General features: G+C 42.0%; 1 protein-coding gene across 3 annotated transcripts in view; it reads right to left on the reverse strand.

Annotated features, from left to right (window-relative positions):
• LOC149159007 (alpha/beta-Hydrolases superfamily protein) overlaps positions 1-11730 on the reverse strand; it is a 181813-nt gene extending 170083 nt beyond the window's left edge. Inside the window, exons 1-2 of one of the 3 annotated variants that reach the window (XM_089436392.1) lie at positions 11490-11730; positions 11022-11188 (exon numbers count right to left, since the gene is read on the reverse strand). In XM_089436392.1, coding sequence (XP_089292518.1) covers positions 11022-11188; positions 11490-11701 — 379 coding nt within the window. In that variant the 5' untranslated portion in view covers positions 11702-11730. Of the gene's footprint in view, positions 1-11021; positions 11189-11365 lie in introns of all 3 variants that reach the window. The other 2 variants (XM_089436394.1, XM_089436393.1) reach the window with 2 other exon arrangements.
• Positions 11731-15404: the final 3674 nt, after the last annotated feature.

Genomic DNA, 15404 nt, shown 5'->3' on the forward strand with positions numbered 1-15404 from the left:
AAGCACAACCTTGGGGACCACATCCCTCAAGGCGCCAAGAAGAAAACTGAGGATCCGCCACACGGGAAAGGTAACAATTTTCATGCTTTAGTTGCAATTAACTCTTCCCCTGATGCATGGATTATAGATTCTGGTGCATCACATCATATGGTTGCTGCAAAGGAAGTCTATTCCTCTTTAGATGCATGCAAAGGACCTCCCATCCTCATGGGAGATGACTCACCTATTGAGGTCACCAGAAAAGGTAGAGTGGAACTTTTACACTGAAGCTTTGAAGATGTGCTTCATGTTCCAAAACTTTCGATAAACCTGCGTTCAGTTTATCAAATCACTCATTCTGGCACTGGAAAGAGAGTGGAATTCACTCCAGATGCAGTGAACATATATGACCTACATAGCAGCTCCAAAATTGAAACCAATGAGGTAAACAATGGAGCTAGACTGTATACATTTTCTGAATTTATTGAATCTGAATCCTCCTTATTGCTTACACATGCTGATGATAGTAGTAGGCTTTGGCACGAGAGTTTTGGTCACTTAAATTACAAGTATATGCAGTAGCTAAGCAAGCAAGAGATGGTGGAAGGCTTGCCAAATATCAGTTTCTCCAAAGGAGTTTGTGAAGGGTGTGTCCATGGCAAACATCCTAGAGAAAAGTTTGACACCGGCAAGACTCACAAAGCATCCTCTCCTCTAGATCTGATCCATAGTGATCTCATGGGGCCTTTTCCTCATCCTTCCATCAACAAAGCAAGGTATGTGCTTACATTTATTGATGATTTCTCACGATATACTTGGGTGTATCTTCTCAAGGCCAAATCTAAAGTTTTTGCGCACTTTGAAGATTTCGAAGCACTAGTTGAGACACAGTCGGAGAGAAAGATCAAAGCCCTCTGTACAGACAATGGGGGGGAATATGTTAACACAGCACTTTAGAACCTTTGCCTTCCGGCATATAGTTGCAGCACACAATTCCATACACTCCACGGCAGAATGGAGTTGCTAAGAGAAAGAACCGATCTCTCAAAGAGATGGCTTCCTGCATGTTGCATGCTAAGTCACTACCTCATAAGCTATGGGCTGAAGCACTTAATTGTGCTAACTACATCCAGAACAGATCTCCTCATAGATCTGTCAAGGATCAGACCCCCTTTGAGGCTTGGAGCAGCACTAAACCAGAGGTCACCCACTTCCGTGTTTTCAGCTCCCGAGCATGGGCCAGGATCCCCTCTAAAAAGAGGAAAGCTCTTGATCCACAGAGCATTGAGTGCATCTTTGTTGGATACCCTGATGGTGTGAAGGGATACCGATCCTGATTTCCTGATGGGTTCAGTCTTCTGATCCGCAGTCTTATGCTGAGGTTGTTGGGCATCCCTCTTGGGAGTCCGCCATGGAGGAGGAGTACAACTACCTCCTCGAGAACCAGACCTGGGATCTGGTCCCTCTTCCTTCAAGAAGGAAAATTATCCGATGCAAATGGGTCTATAGGACCAAGAGTGCTGCAGATGGGCAAATCACCAGACCGAAAGCCAGGCTAGTAGCCAAAGGCTTCCAGCGAGTGCATGGCATTGATTATGATGAGACCTTTGCTCCAGTAGCAAAGATGGATTCCATACGCCTTGCATTTGCCATTGCGGTTGCCCAGGGGTGGGAAGTACATCAGATGGATGTGAAAAATGCCTTTCTTCACAGAGACCTATCTGTGGAGATCTACATGGAGCAGCCACATGGTTTCATTCAGGATTCATCTTTGGTCTACAAACTGAAGAAGTCTCTCTACGGCCTTAAGTAGGCCCCGAGAGCTTGGTATGCGAAGATGGATTCTTTTCTCTTATCACAAAACTTCGAAAGATGTAAGTCTGATCCGAATGTTTACATGCTCAGGACACATGACTCTCTTCTTATCTTAGTTTTGTATGTGGATGATCTCCTTATCACCGGCAACTCGGCTTCAGCCATTGCTGCAATCAAGAGGACCTTGCATGATAGGTTCTTGATTACGGACATGGGTCCATTACACTTCTTTCTTGGTCTTGAGATCAGCCAGGATGCCACAGGCATCAAACTCTCTCAAGCTAAGTATGCAAGGGATCACCTCGAGAGATTTCACATCACTGGCTGCAAGCCAGCACCGACTCCTTTTCTGTCTGGGGTCCGCCTTGAGGATGGAGGTGACACTCCATTAGTTGACAGTACTCTCTACTGACAGCTAGTGGGGAGCTTACTGTACCTCACCCACTCCAAACCAGATCTCTCATATGCAGTAGGGGCAGTTTCCAGATACATGCAGGAGCCGCATGAGCTACACTGGAAAGTTGCCAAGCGCATCCTCCAATATGTGCAGGGCACCATGACCTTCGGGATTCACTATGCAGCAGGCATTGCATTGAATCTCCTTGGCTTCACAGATTTTGATTGGGCGAGCGACAGCATTGATCACAAGTCCACCTCTGGATATTCACTCAGTCTAAGATCTGGCCCTATCTGTTGGTCGAGCAAAAAGCAGGTTGCTATTGCTCTTTCTTCAGCTGAGGCCGAGTACAAAGGAGTAGTCAACATCACCATTCAGGCTTTGTGGCTACAGCACTTCCTCACTGAGTTGGGCGTCCAGTTCCACCAGCCCACTATCATCTGGTGTGACAACCAAAGCACTCTCAAATTTTGCAGGGATCCAGTACAGCGATAGCGGACGAAGCACATAGAGATCCATATGCACTACATCAGAGACTTAGTACATGATCGGGTCATTGATTTGCAGTTCTGTCCTTCAGCAGAACAGACTGCAGACATCTTCACCAAGACATTCACTAAGCAGAAGTTTCACTCTCTGCGCGATCGTCTTGGAGTGAAGGACACAGTTGCTTAGCAACTATCTTTTCTTCCTCTTTTCTTTTGATTACATTGTATTTTGAGGGGGGGTTTTCCCACGAGGTTTTCCCTCTTTCCTCAATTTTAGTACAAGTTGCACTGTATTTTGGGTGACCTTTGGCCTTAGTTGCCAGGGCCCATTTTCTATTTTTCCCCATAGTGGTGTTCAGGGGGGTGTTGGAGGTACTACACACCTAGGACCTTCATTACTGGCACATGCGGGCACTTTGTTAGAGCATTCACTGACATACAAGGCTTCAACATTGGAATCTTCACCAGATTGGAGCCTTTGAATGTCCATGCATGCATGGGACTACATGCAAGATCCTTTCTACATGATTTACTCCCTAATTTGCTCCTCCTTTCACTCCGCAACTGGCTAGTTCTCTCCGGAACTTGTTGTAGGTGTCGAGTCCTCTCATTGATCACCACTATGGCGCATTACCTTGGGATCTTCACCCAGTGATGCGTATTAGTTGACTCTCATGTAGTATATCATGAGCATTGTAACCTATTTTCTGTTAATCAATAATTCTTTTTTTTCTTTCGATTTTTTAGTGTTTTTGCTCTGCAAAGCTGTGTGTTCAACCTTTACTAACTAGATTCATCTGTGCAAGTTTTCTAACACATTTACAGAGAAGGCATCATTTGAGGGCTTTTGATCATTTGACAAACAAACTCTCTTGTATGCTTGAGTTGTAAGATTTCTGAGGGAAGATCTCAACTCCTCCTTCGGTGGACTTCGAGTGCCGCCCTAAGGAAGCCTTTGCTACAATTGTGGAGTTGTTCTGGAGGAATGTACAAGGAGATTCAAGCTACCTCGGAGCAGACTGGGCACAGAAAGGGAACACACTTGTGGGGAGAGAGCTTTAGGGAAGAAATGATTCAAGGAATTTAGGGGCACATTCCCTTGGTATTTAGCAGCATTTTTGCAGTGGATTGACGGGCAGATTGGGTGGCCATTATTTAGGCTGAATTTCTCATTCCTGGGCATGCACAAAGGTGGCTTGACTGGGGCCTGCGCAATCACTAGAGGAGGGCATTCGTTGTGGAGGCTTGACCGGGAATTGTTAGTTTTTGTAGCATCGGAGGTGTTCTAGTCTCGAAACTTTGTGGAGAGGCTAAAACACAAGAATTCTCCATAACCTAGAAATTGTTTTTGGAAATTCCACCTAGAAGTGTCTCAATTAGATTATTAGCCTATTTTTTAATATTTCCTAAGTCTAAACTTAGGAAATCTGGTTAATTAATCAGAATTAATTGAGATAAGGTGTGAAACATCTAGAAACTCACACTAATCAACTCCAATATGATCTTGGCCATTGATGAAGTGTTAATCTTGGCCATTGGAGGTCCAACAGAAGATTATAAGAAGAAGTCGATGGGTAGATGAAGAACACAGTTGTGTGACAAGACACAGAGATCGATTTCCTTGGGTTGTTTGATGTTCCCAGAAGCAGCAGCTGGAAAAGTTCGTGATAGAAGGAAGCAGAGACAGAGAGGGGCAAGGACAGTGAAGCCGGAGGAAGTTTTCCAGATTCGATGAGTACTTTGCAGAGAGGCCGAGATTTTCTCCAGGAGGTTGTAGAGAGGCAGCGCAGACCCTCAAAGGGCAATTCGATCTTTGTTGAGAAGAAGAACAGCAGCAAGCAGGACGACTTGATTGGCAGTCAATTCAAGCAGCACATGTGGTAGGCAGTATTAGAGTGGCGCAGAGCCTGCGCAGACCCAGTTGGACGACTTTCTTTTTAGTGGCAGCTAAGTGACAGGATTGCTTAGAGTGAGGGTAATTTCCCTCAAGAAATTTTTGCCAGTATTTTCTCTTCAGGATTGTTAGTTTTCGACGTCGGGATTGTACTCAAAATATTTCACTACTGCTTAATAATATAAAACCCTCAACTACTACACCGGTTTTCCCAAGTTAGGTTTTTCTGGGAACATTACTCTAAAAATAAGTGTGTCAATTTTTATGTGTGTGTGCTAACATTTCTCAGTTTCCAGCGCTATTCTTTTATGTAGTTTTAGTTGTGAAGGTTGCAGTGTGATTTATTCGATAGTTGTCGTAGCAAATAAATTGTTAAATTAATTAACAATTAGAAGAATTAATTCCAGTTGTTGCAATAAGAATTTCAGACTCGAAATATTCACATGGTATCAGAGCATGGTTGATCAGACAAGGAAGCTCAGAAGCAGAGACAGAAATTCGTTGTTCAGAGGGAGCAACAGAACAAGTTTCTAGAGGTTACGCAAAGCCTAAGCCAGGGAAATCAAGTTGCTTGGGGAAGTTCGATTTTTCAAAGCAGGTTGGCAGAAAAATTCGGCTTGCTAGTTGAGTGATTCCAACATGCAGAGGGAGGAGCAGCAGCAGCTCAAATTTTCACTGAGCAGATTCCTTGTTGGGGCGCAGAAGGGTTTTGCAACAACAGAATCAGTGTCGAGTGGAAGAGAAAAGCACACACAGAGGGAAAATTTCTCTCAGGGGACTTCGAGTTTTAGAGGTCTGATTTTTCCTATTGCAGATTGGCAAAAGTTGTGGGCAGATTTCCTCACTCCAGAAGGGAGTGCGAATAGCAGATCCAGCAGTTGAGCAGAGGGAAAGAGGAATATTTTCAACCAGATTTAGAGATGGCCACAGCTGGGCTCAGAGATCAAGATAGGTTGGAGGGAGCCTCCAACTATGTCATTTGGAAAGCTAGGATGTCCTTCCTTCTAGATGAATATGGCCTGAAGACCTATGCAGAGAATATGGTAGCAGTACCCCAGGATGTGGATCAGCTAAAGGAGTACAAAAAAGAAATGGTGAAGGTGAAGCGAATGATTTTGGATGGAGTTCGAGATCATATAGTCTCACATGTAGCTGGCAAAGGTATTGCCAAGGAGATGTGGGATGCTCTCTCCGCGTTATATTAGGGTTCTTCCGAGCAGCAGAAGATGTTTCTCCATGAGAAGTTGAGAAGCATCAGGATGCAGATGGGTGCCTCACCATGATTCAGGAGGTCCGCGATCAGCTAGCAGCCGTTGGGGCGGCACCCTACCCACAGAACTTGTATGTTTGGCACTGAACAGTGTCTCGAAGGATTGGCGAAGGTTCCCAGCCAAGGACAGGGAGAGAAGAAGAAGAAGAAGGACCTGTCAAAAGTCAAGTGCTTTAGATGTGGTGAGCTTGGCCACTATAGCACTTAGTGTCCTCTCAGGAAGAAGGACAAACAGGAGAAGCAGGACCAAGCGTCAGCGTCTACAGGTTGGAGGAAGAGTTTTCCATGTTTGCAGCTATACCTCCAAGAGAGAGGTGGGGCGATCTAGAGTTGTAGATTTGAGCAGGGTCCATTAAGGTGTCCTCCTCATGGATCATTATCTAGCTACGGTGGCCCACAGTATTCAGTAGCAGGATGGATTAGTGTCAGTAATGCAGTAAGATTCCCGAGCGATAGTTGCAAACTAGTGGCAATGAGGTGCTGAGGAGCGCAATACAGTGTTGACAGCAGAGCAGGAGGCTCAGTAGCAGAGTTAGCAGTAGCGCAGATTCTTCAATGGACAGTGTAGGTGCTAGTAGCAGTTAGGACTCGAGTGACAGATGCAACATACACAGATGATTCAGTATTTTGGATGCTTCTCAGTTGCAGTAGTTACAGTTGCAGCAACAACAAATGAGAGGGAGTTGTAGTGCAGATGCAGAGTTTGCAGCAGTATAGAAAGGTCAGCAGCAGCACAGATGCAACATCAGAGTTGTGCAGTAGTTCGTGGGCATTGGTCAGACATCAGCGACATGACAGAGGGTGTTACAGAGACAGGGTGTTGTAGCAGCAGTACATCTCAGGTTGTCTGCATTGGTACCTATCAAGTTGTCTGCATTGTCTCTTGTTCATCCTGGGAGTTCAAATAAACTCCTGCATCTCTTAATGTCTGACAAACCTCTCTGCTGGCTCGACCACTAGTCGTGGGAGGTTCTGCCAGCTCCTCCTCATCCTCCCTCGGTTGCTCCATCTGCTGGGAACTCCCAGGATTTCCTGCACTCGAGGAAATACCGGTACTGATCACAGTACTTGACCCTTGTGATTATCCCCCTGCTTGTCCCACTAGCTGCCCCTGTGGCTACCCCTGCTACTGGACTAAAGGAGCTTCTGCTGATTGATTCTAATCACCTGCAAGCATCTCACGAGACCTCTTGAAAGCTCGGTCCTCCATGAACTTCACGTCTCACCTTACTACTATCTTCCTATTGCTGGGAATGTAGATTTTGAATGCCTTTGGGTTACGTTGTACCCAACGAAAAACCCCTTCTCTGCAGTCTAATCCATTTTGGTCCTTTTATTATCTAGCACGTGACAATAAGCAACACTGCCAAAAATTCTGAGGGGGCTGACTTCTGGCTTCTTCCCTATGAAGGCTCCTTATGGCGTTTTGTTCCCCAATGCTCTATGGGGAGTCCTATTCTAAATATACATTGTCATATTACATGCTTTTGCCTGCAGAAATCTAAGTAGATCCTGGTCATATAACATAGCCTTTGCAACTCCAACAATGGTTCTGTTTTCCACTCTGCTACACCATTCTGCAGTGGATTATATGGAGTTGTTCATTATCTTTTGATGCCTTCTTTTACACAGAAATCTGTGAAGTCTTTATCAATATATTCTCCACCATTATCTGAGTGAAGCACCTTGATCTTCTTCCCTGTCGCATTCTCCACAAGAGCTTTAAACTCTTTGAAACGATCAAAGACCTCATCCTTGGTCTTCAAGAAGTAGATCCAGGTTTTCCTGGAATGATCATCAATAAAGGTGACGAAATATTCGGCACCGCTAAGAGCTCTAGTGGACATCGGGCCACAAATATCTAAGTGTATAAGTCCTAACACGCCATCAACTCTATTGTCACTTCTTGGAAATGTCGCCTTAGCATACTTCCCAAGTACGCACCCTCTGCACACATCATCGTGTTCAGTTCCAAGTTTAGGAGCCCCTGTTACGGTTTCTTTGAGTATCCTGAGTGCTCCATGGTGTAGATGTCCCATTCTCCTGTGCCATAATTCATTCAGCTCCTTCTCACTGCTACTGTTACTGTCGATCAGTGTCATTGGAGAATCGATTTGTAACCGGTACAACTTGTTACTTCGAACTCCAATCTGTCTTACCTTTTTCTAGTTTGGGTGTTTGACATACACTTTCTTCCCCACAAAGTGAATATCATACCCCTTATCATGTAAATGGGATACTGAAATCAAGTTCATACCCAATCCTGGCACATGCAATACATCTTAAGTGTTAGGGCTTGCTCCTGACTCCCCCTGAAAATCTATGGTACCTCTCCCTACTAGAGTACATTTCGTTATGTTTCCCATAGTAATATGGAAATCCATCTACTCCTCTTTGTAGCTAGAGAAATATTCTCTAACCCCAGTCATGTGAGTTGAAGCTCCACTGTCTATATACCAAACTCCCTATGAAGTTGATCCTGCTAAGCAAGCAAATTTGTCTTCCAATCTGGAAGACAAATCTGAAGTCTCCTGAATGTTACTTCTGTCCATGGCTATACTTGAACAAATTTAGTGTGTTATTCCTCTTTTTCTCCCGACGTGGATTCTGCTCTATAGCCTGCAGCAAAAATTCTTTGCATCCAACCAAGATTCTGCTCAGTGAAAATCAGAGCTGCAACTGCTCCCTCTTATTGCTGGAATCACTAATCTGGGAAATTTGATTTTCCTGCCTCCTATCAACTGAAAAAATTGCACTGTTGCCTTAACAACTCGAACTGCCTGTTCTGGGTTCTACGCAGTTTCTCTAGGAACTCCGATCTGCTGCTCCCTCTGAATAGCGAAATTCCTTTCTCTACTTCTAAGCTTCTCGGCTGACCAATTAAGCTCTGATACCATGTGAAATTTTATCTATTGCAACTACTGGAAATTATTCTTCTAACTCAAAAATTAATTATGCAGTTTATTTGCTACGGCAAATAACGAATAAAATCACAGTTGCAATTTTCACCATAAAAATACTGCAGAAAATAAAATACTAGAAACTGAGAAATTATAACACACACAAAATAGATTTGACACAGTTATTTTTGGACAATTGTCCCTGGAAAAACCCAACTTGGAAAAAGCAGTTCAACAGATGAGGGTTTTATTATAAATGTTCAGCAGCAGTTCTGAGTACAATAATTTAGATGCCCAGCTGGTAATCTAATCTGAAGAAAATACCGACAAAAATATTGTGAGAATTTTCTCTCGCCCCACAGCTATTTTGTCTCTAAAATAGCTTCCCCAGCATCTGCGCTAAGATGCCTGTGTCACCCTCTGCGCAGTGCCTACGTAGACCATCTGAAGATTTCGGCCTTCCCTCCTTCGACTCTTTCGGGAAATGAAAAACTTCCTCCGGAAATGCTACTGCTCTCCTCTTCCACCTACTATTCACCCTCAAGCTCTATCTTCTCTGCTAAGTTGTTGCTACTGAGAAAATCGAACTCCCTGAGCAACTGAATATCTGCCCTGGATAATCTCTATCACCACATCGACTTTCTTTTATAATCCACTATTAGAGCACCAACAACCAAGATTAAAACTTAATCAATGGCTAGGATCATTTCTGGGTCGATCCGTGTGAGTTTCTAGATGATTCACGCCTTATCTCAATTAACACTGATTAATTAACCATATTCCCTAAGTTTAGACTTAGGAAATATTTAAAAATCAGTTAATAATCTAATTGAGACACTTCTAGGTGGAATTTCCAAAAACGATTTCTGGGTTTTGGAGATCTCATGTATTCTAGCCTCTCCACAAAATTTTGTGGCTAAAACACATCCGATGCTACAAAAACTAACACATGTGACTGCTAGTTCGTTGTTTATGACAATGTGGTCGTCAAGTGAAGTTGTCAAACGCAAGAGGGAGTTGTTGTTGTTGAGAAGTCCTTAGGGCAGCATAGTTAGGGTTTTTATTAATTTGATTTCTCTTTCTTTGACACTTTCTTGTGTTGTTACTTATTAGTTCTCCTTTCCAACTATTATATTCTTATCATCAAGACAAATAACCAACAATGTTGCCAATCAAAGTCGAGTCTTCTAGAATTTCGCTACTGATAACAGAGAATTGTGACCAATCGATTTGTTGTTTCAACAGAGATAGATTATTACAGAATTCGATGTCTTTCAATACCTTCTTGTACCCATAACAAAGAATTAATCCCACACAAATTCGGTTTCTTCTTCAAAGAGTAAACCTATACCAAACAAAAAGCAAAGAAGAGGAAGTGGTGTCAACTAGGGTGGGATCTTTCACCACCGAAATTGACAATTTAGTAAGGGGTCTTAAAACCCTATGAGCAATTGCTCAAAAAATCAATAAGATGATTCACAATGATGCCTCCAAATGAAGTCAACCCTCCTTAATTTATAGACTTCCTTGAGGGCGGCTCCATCTTCTTAATTGGTTGAGTGTATCTCACTCAAAACCCCAATTTTGGTTTTTTTCGCCCCGCTGACCCAAAATTTGCCCAACAATGGGTATTTTGGGTTATTATCCCCTTTATAAAGGACTATAGCCTACAGGGACGGATAGGCTATTAAGTCCTTTCATCCTCAATTCATAGAAGACATTACATTAGAGCATCATTGATTATGTATTTTGTATTACACTTTGTATCATTTTAATACATTCACCCTTACATGATATATGCATGAGTAAACTTTGCACATTTTGTCTCTAATAGTTTGATATATATATATATACACCCAGTCATTCAATTCAAACCAATCTGAGACATGGCCGAGTCTGAGTTGACCCTCAGCCGATGTCAAGGGCGAGTCCGAGTTTTAAAACGTTGATCTGAAATAACCTGAATAATATACATAAAGTACCCAAGCATGGAAACATTCACGTACAGGGCATTGGTTCACTGGTTAGGTTGATACAGTATTAATCCATCCACCAAGATTCCGTTTTCACTGTAGTTTGTCCTGATCAAATGGCGTGAATTTTGAAAGGGATGAGGCTGGGTGCAAAGTCACAAGTAATTTGGCAAAATAGCTACCCCTCACACCTAAGCCAAGCAAGTCCCTCTTTATAGTGCTGCCCCTCTGGGCATGTTTCTCCTAGCACTTGCAAAAATAAACATCAAAACTTTTGACAAGAAGGAGAGGAAAATGAAACATACCACCAACGACTTCTCTTGCAAAAATAGATATTACAGATCTTGCAGGGGACTTGTAATCCAGAGGTACACTAAATCTATGATCACGAAGACTCAATTCTGGCACGGAGTACCAGCTTCCCACCGTATGTTCCTTAGAACTTCTCTCGTCATTCTCCATAGATGATGTTCTGTCACACGCCATCCAACATTAAATGAATACACAGTTAGTGAAAATTGAGTATCCCAAGTTCCTCGCATTGCCGTCACCCGGCTCAACATCATTCAAACCATCTAATGGTAAAGGTGAAATTCCTTCTCGCAATCCAATATTAAATGAAGAATAAGAAGTGAATGATATTGTGTACCAATTTCCTCACATTGCAATCACCCAGGCTCAATATCCTTTCAACCATCACAGGTAAATGTGATGTGAGATCCCCGAGCGGGACATTCTAATGAGATCTGGGTATCCTCAATGTCAGTGCATACCTCGTTAAATGGCCTTTCCGACGAGTAGCAGATGCGGTTGAGATCACCCTGGGATTATGAATACGAGAGGAACATAAAACTGGAGAAAGAGAAAGATTTCCCCTCTTGCGAATTGAGAGTTGCTCAGAAAATGCGTGCCTCCATCGTGGTGATCGAGTAGCATTAATTATATTCGTATAAATAGGATGGATGACTTGCAACACTAAATTCATGACTCGCTACAGCAAGTAACCATTAGAATAATCTTTGGGTCATATGCGTGACATACACGCATTAAGCTTTCTAAATTTTCGCAATTATGGCCGGGATTGTATTCATTATAACATTTTTTATCAAAAAATGTGTTGGTAGTTGGGACTCAGTTTTAAGCGGATTTTTAAGAAAATCGAAAAAACAATACGTGGATAATGAAATATGCCTCATATTTAATGTCAGGGAATATTTATTGGTTTTTCGTAATATTGGAATCGTAATTTTTTAAACTTAAAATGTATTTATTTTGGAATTGGCTTTTAGTATTTTAATTAAATTGGTAATAATTATCAGTGTTCCACGGGGACTCGCCCCCCTAGGGGTCTAGTTTTCTCGCTCCTTTGCGCTCCGGGGATTTGGGGACTAGAAGGGGATGTTTCCCCACGCTCCCAAAAATGAGGAAACTCAGGGAGACGTGTCAGGGAGGCGTTTCCCTTCCCTGAAGGGGCGTTTCCTTGCTGTACAAGATGTTTGTACTGGCATTGAGATTTTACCGAGACATCCCAGGACTGCTGTGTATAACACAGTCCCTTCGTCCGAGATTTTCATCTTCTAATCATTGTTATATTATGCTGTCCAACATGCTTAAATTGCTACAGAAGAACCACCGAGATCAGATGTCAAGACTGTTATAGACAGCCTTGGATTTACCACGTTGTCATCTATAGCTACGTTCCATTAATGTGGGACCTTGTACCTGAGTTTATAACTTTGACTGCGGCTGCCACACCTGTCATTTTTCAGCGTGAACAGTTCTTCATTTGGCTATAAGTTACATGTCTCTTTGACTGCGTAGAAGTTTCCCTGATCTGCATGTAATTTCCCTTCGTGACTGTGTTTTAAATTTCTTTCCTTACTGCGGCTATATGACAACGGATCTGTGTGGCTGCCATCTATGCCTGCGGCTGTATCATGTCAATGGATCTATTGCGTGGCTCATACTCATCAGCAGCGTGGATATCCTCATGACTGTGTATGACTGCGTGGTGTATTATATGAATGCCCAGCATATATATTCAATGTATATATTTGCAGCGTATATGCCATGTATGGACTCCATATTGCATTAACGTGGTTCCATATTCATATGACATGAACAGCGTTTGACATGTGAATAGCGTCTAATATATGAACATCGTTTGTATACATATCACACCATGAACAGCGTCATGAACATCGTTTAATATATGAACAGTGTTTGATATATGAATAGCGTCTAATACATATCTCACCATGAACAGGCCTACGCTATGCTTTGCAGCTTTTCAATTCAAACCAAATTGTCAAATTGTCATAGTGGACTCAATTAATAAATTATATTTTATATTTATAAATTTTTAAGACCCTGACGCTCCCCCACGTTTCCTAAAAAATGGTAGGGAGCTTTTGCATAGGCCGCTCCCGCGCCCCCTCGGTCCCTCGCCCCTCGTCCTGGAACCTTGGTGGAACACTGATAATTACTATGTAGATGATAGGGGTTTAATCTTGTGGGAGTAAAGAAAGAAGCAAGAAATAAATTATTTGAACATCCACGAGGCTAAAGATAGCTTATGGGATAGGCTGTTTTTTCATCTGCTTGATGTATTTGGCCTTTTTTCTGTGAAGCTTCAAAATAAATGCTCCCAGCTTCTCGACAAACCCCTCGCTAAATAGATTATCCCAAGAACTAGCTGCTAGCATATCCGCATAACTTTCCATGTTGTCTTTGAAGGCCTCACATTCTAAAATGAAATGTTTTTCTGTTTCCACTTTTCCGAAAGAACAAAAAATGCATACTCTTTCCTCCCACACTTCCTTTGGCCTTTTCCAGTGCCCTATTTCACAACGGAATTGATGAGAATTAGTCTTTAACTGAGGAATAAGAATTTTGGCTCTCCAAGAGATATTGGCCTTTATGTATGCTTTTGGTTGATGACTATGAGTGAGATTAAACACTTCAATATAGTAAATTTTCTTTCTTCCTAGCTCCTTATCCCAAGTACACTTGTGGAACTTTTCCATAACAAAAACTTTTATCTCTTTGTTGTTTATGGGACACGCGTTCAAGCAAATACCCCATTTACTAAACCATTTGTTATTTTTCTACATCCAAGTTTTTTTGCTCTTGCACAATCTATCATTAAAGACAACCTTATGCCATCTACCATCTTCTATTTGCTCAATTTTTTTTTAAATACCTTATGACTCGCACCATAGCAACTGCTTCAATAGGAGCAGTCCATGTTTCACTTAACAAGATATCATAAGGAACCGCACTTTTAATCTTAAATTTGTTTGTGATCAAATGCTTCTGAATTTTCTCAATTTGTCTCCACTGCATGTCGGATGTACTACTAGCCCATGGTTCACAACAATAGAGAATCACTGGAATCACTAGAAGCCCAAAAAGAGTTTGAGTGGTTTTCCAGTCCCATAACTCTACCTCTCTGCACCTATTTTGAAAAGCATAAAATGCTTTCCAACCCCCCAAAGTTTTTTTCTTTCTACAACTATTCTAGCTTAGATTTTTGTTGAAGTCAATTTTGAGGTACTTTTAATCCGAAACTTCTTCCAGAATGTTGCCTTCAAAGTAGAACTTATGGTGGTTCTGTTTTATTTTCTTAGAGAAGACCACTACTTTCGTTTTGCTGATATTGACTTGCATCCCCACACTTCTACAAAAATTCTCAAGGGATAATAAGTGCTCTTACCAAGAGCCGATTTAGCAATCAGAATAAGGTCATCTGCATATAAAAGAAGCCTTATAACAAACTTTCCCAAATAGATACCATCACCCCCTTGCGAATTTAACCACTCCTCAAGCTTGTCGATATATAAACCAAAAAGGGTAGGAGACAGTGGGCTACCTTGCTTGACCCCGATATCGCTTCAAAAACTTTCAGAAATTCCTGCTGAAGTTCTAATTTTGACTTTCATCTCTTCATACAGCCTATGCACCGCTGCTCTCAAATGTTTGGAACCCCGAGTTCCTCCATTCTGTGCCAAAGCTTATCCCTAAGAACTAAGTCATATGGTTTTTTTGAAATCACCAAAGCAACAAAAGACTTCTTCCTTTTTCTCCCAAACTTTTTCAATGATGTGCCTTAAAGTTATACAATGATCAACTGTGGAATGTTTAGGTCTAAAACCTGCTTTCCCTTTAGCACGCTTATCTCTTTCTTCTACCCACTTGCTAATTTTTTTTTCTAGCATGCTTCCAAATAGCTTTGCAAACAAAGGGTTTATAATGATGGTCCGATAATTGGAGGGATTATTGACGTCAACGCTCTTGAAAAGAGGTATTGCCAGACTAGTTGTCCAATTCGTGGGGAGCCCTTGTTGTATGATGTTGTTGAAGACTTTTGTAATATGAGGTGCAAGAATCTTTGAGCCCCCCTTTAGATATTCTGCTTGGAGTTCAGCTAAGTCTTTTGCTTTTCCAACACCCAACTTCTTGATACCCATCTCTACCTCTTGTACCGTGAAGAGTTCAGTATCACTGTTGACCAAGGGGGGAGGGTCAACCTTGGGAACCTGCGCATAGAGTTGTCTTGCATAGTCAAACGATGTAGAAGCTGTAATATTATTTCCAATTTGTATCTTTTTCGGTTGGAGCTCTTTCCAAAATAATTTGGGATTATTTTTTCCCAAGGAAAATTAATTCTTCCCTCCTTGAAACCATGA

This window comes from Pinus tabuliformis, chromosome 5_2 (genome assembly GCF_031772625.1).
Source record: "Pinus tabuliformis cultivar Carrire ecotype Pingquan chromosome 5_2, CPIR1, whole genome shotgun sequence".
NCBI lineage: Eukaryota > Viridiplantae > Streptophyta > Pinopsida > Pinales > Pinaceae > Pinus > Pinus tabuliformis.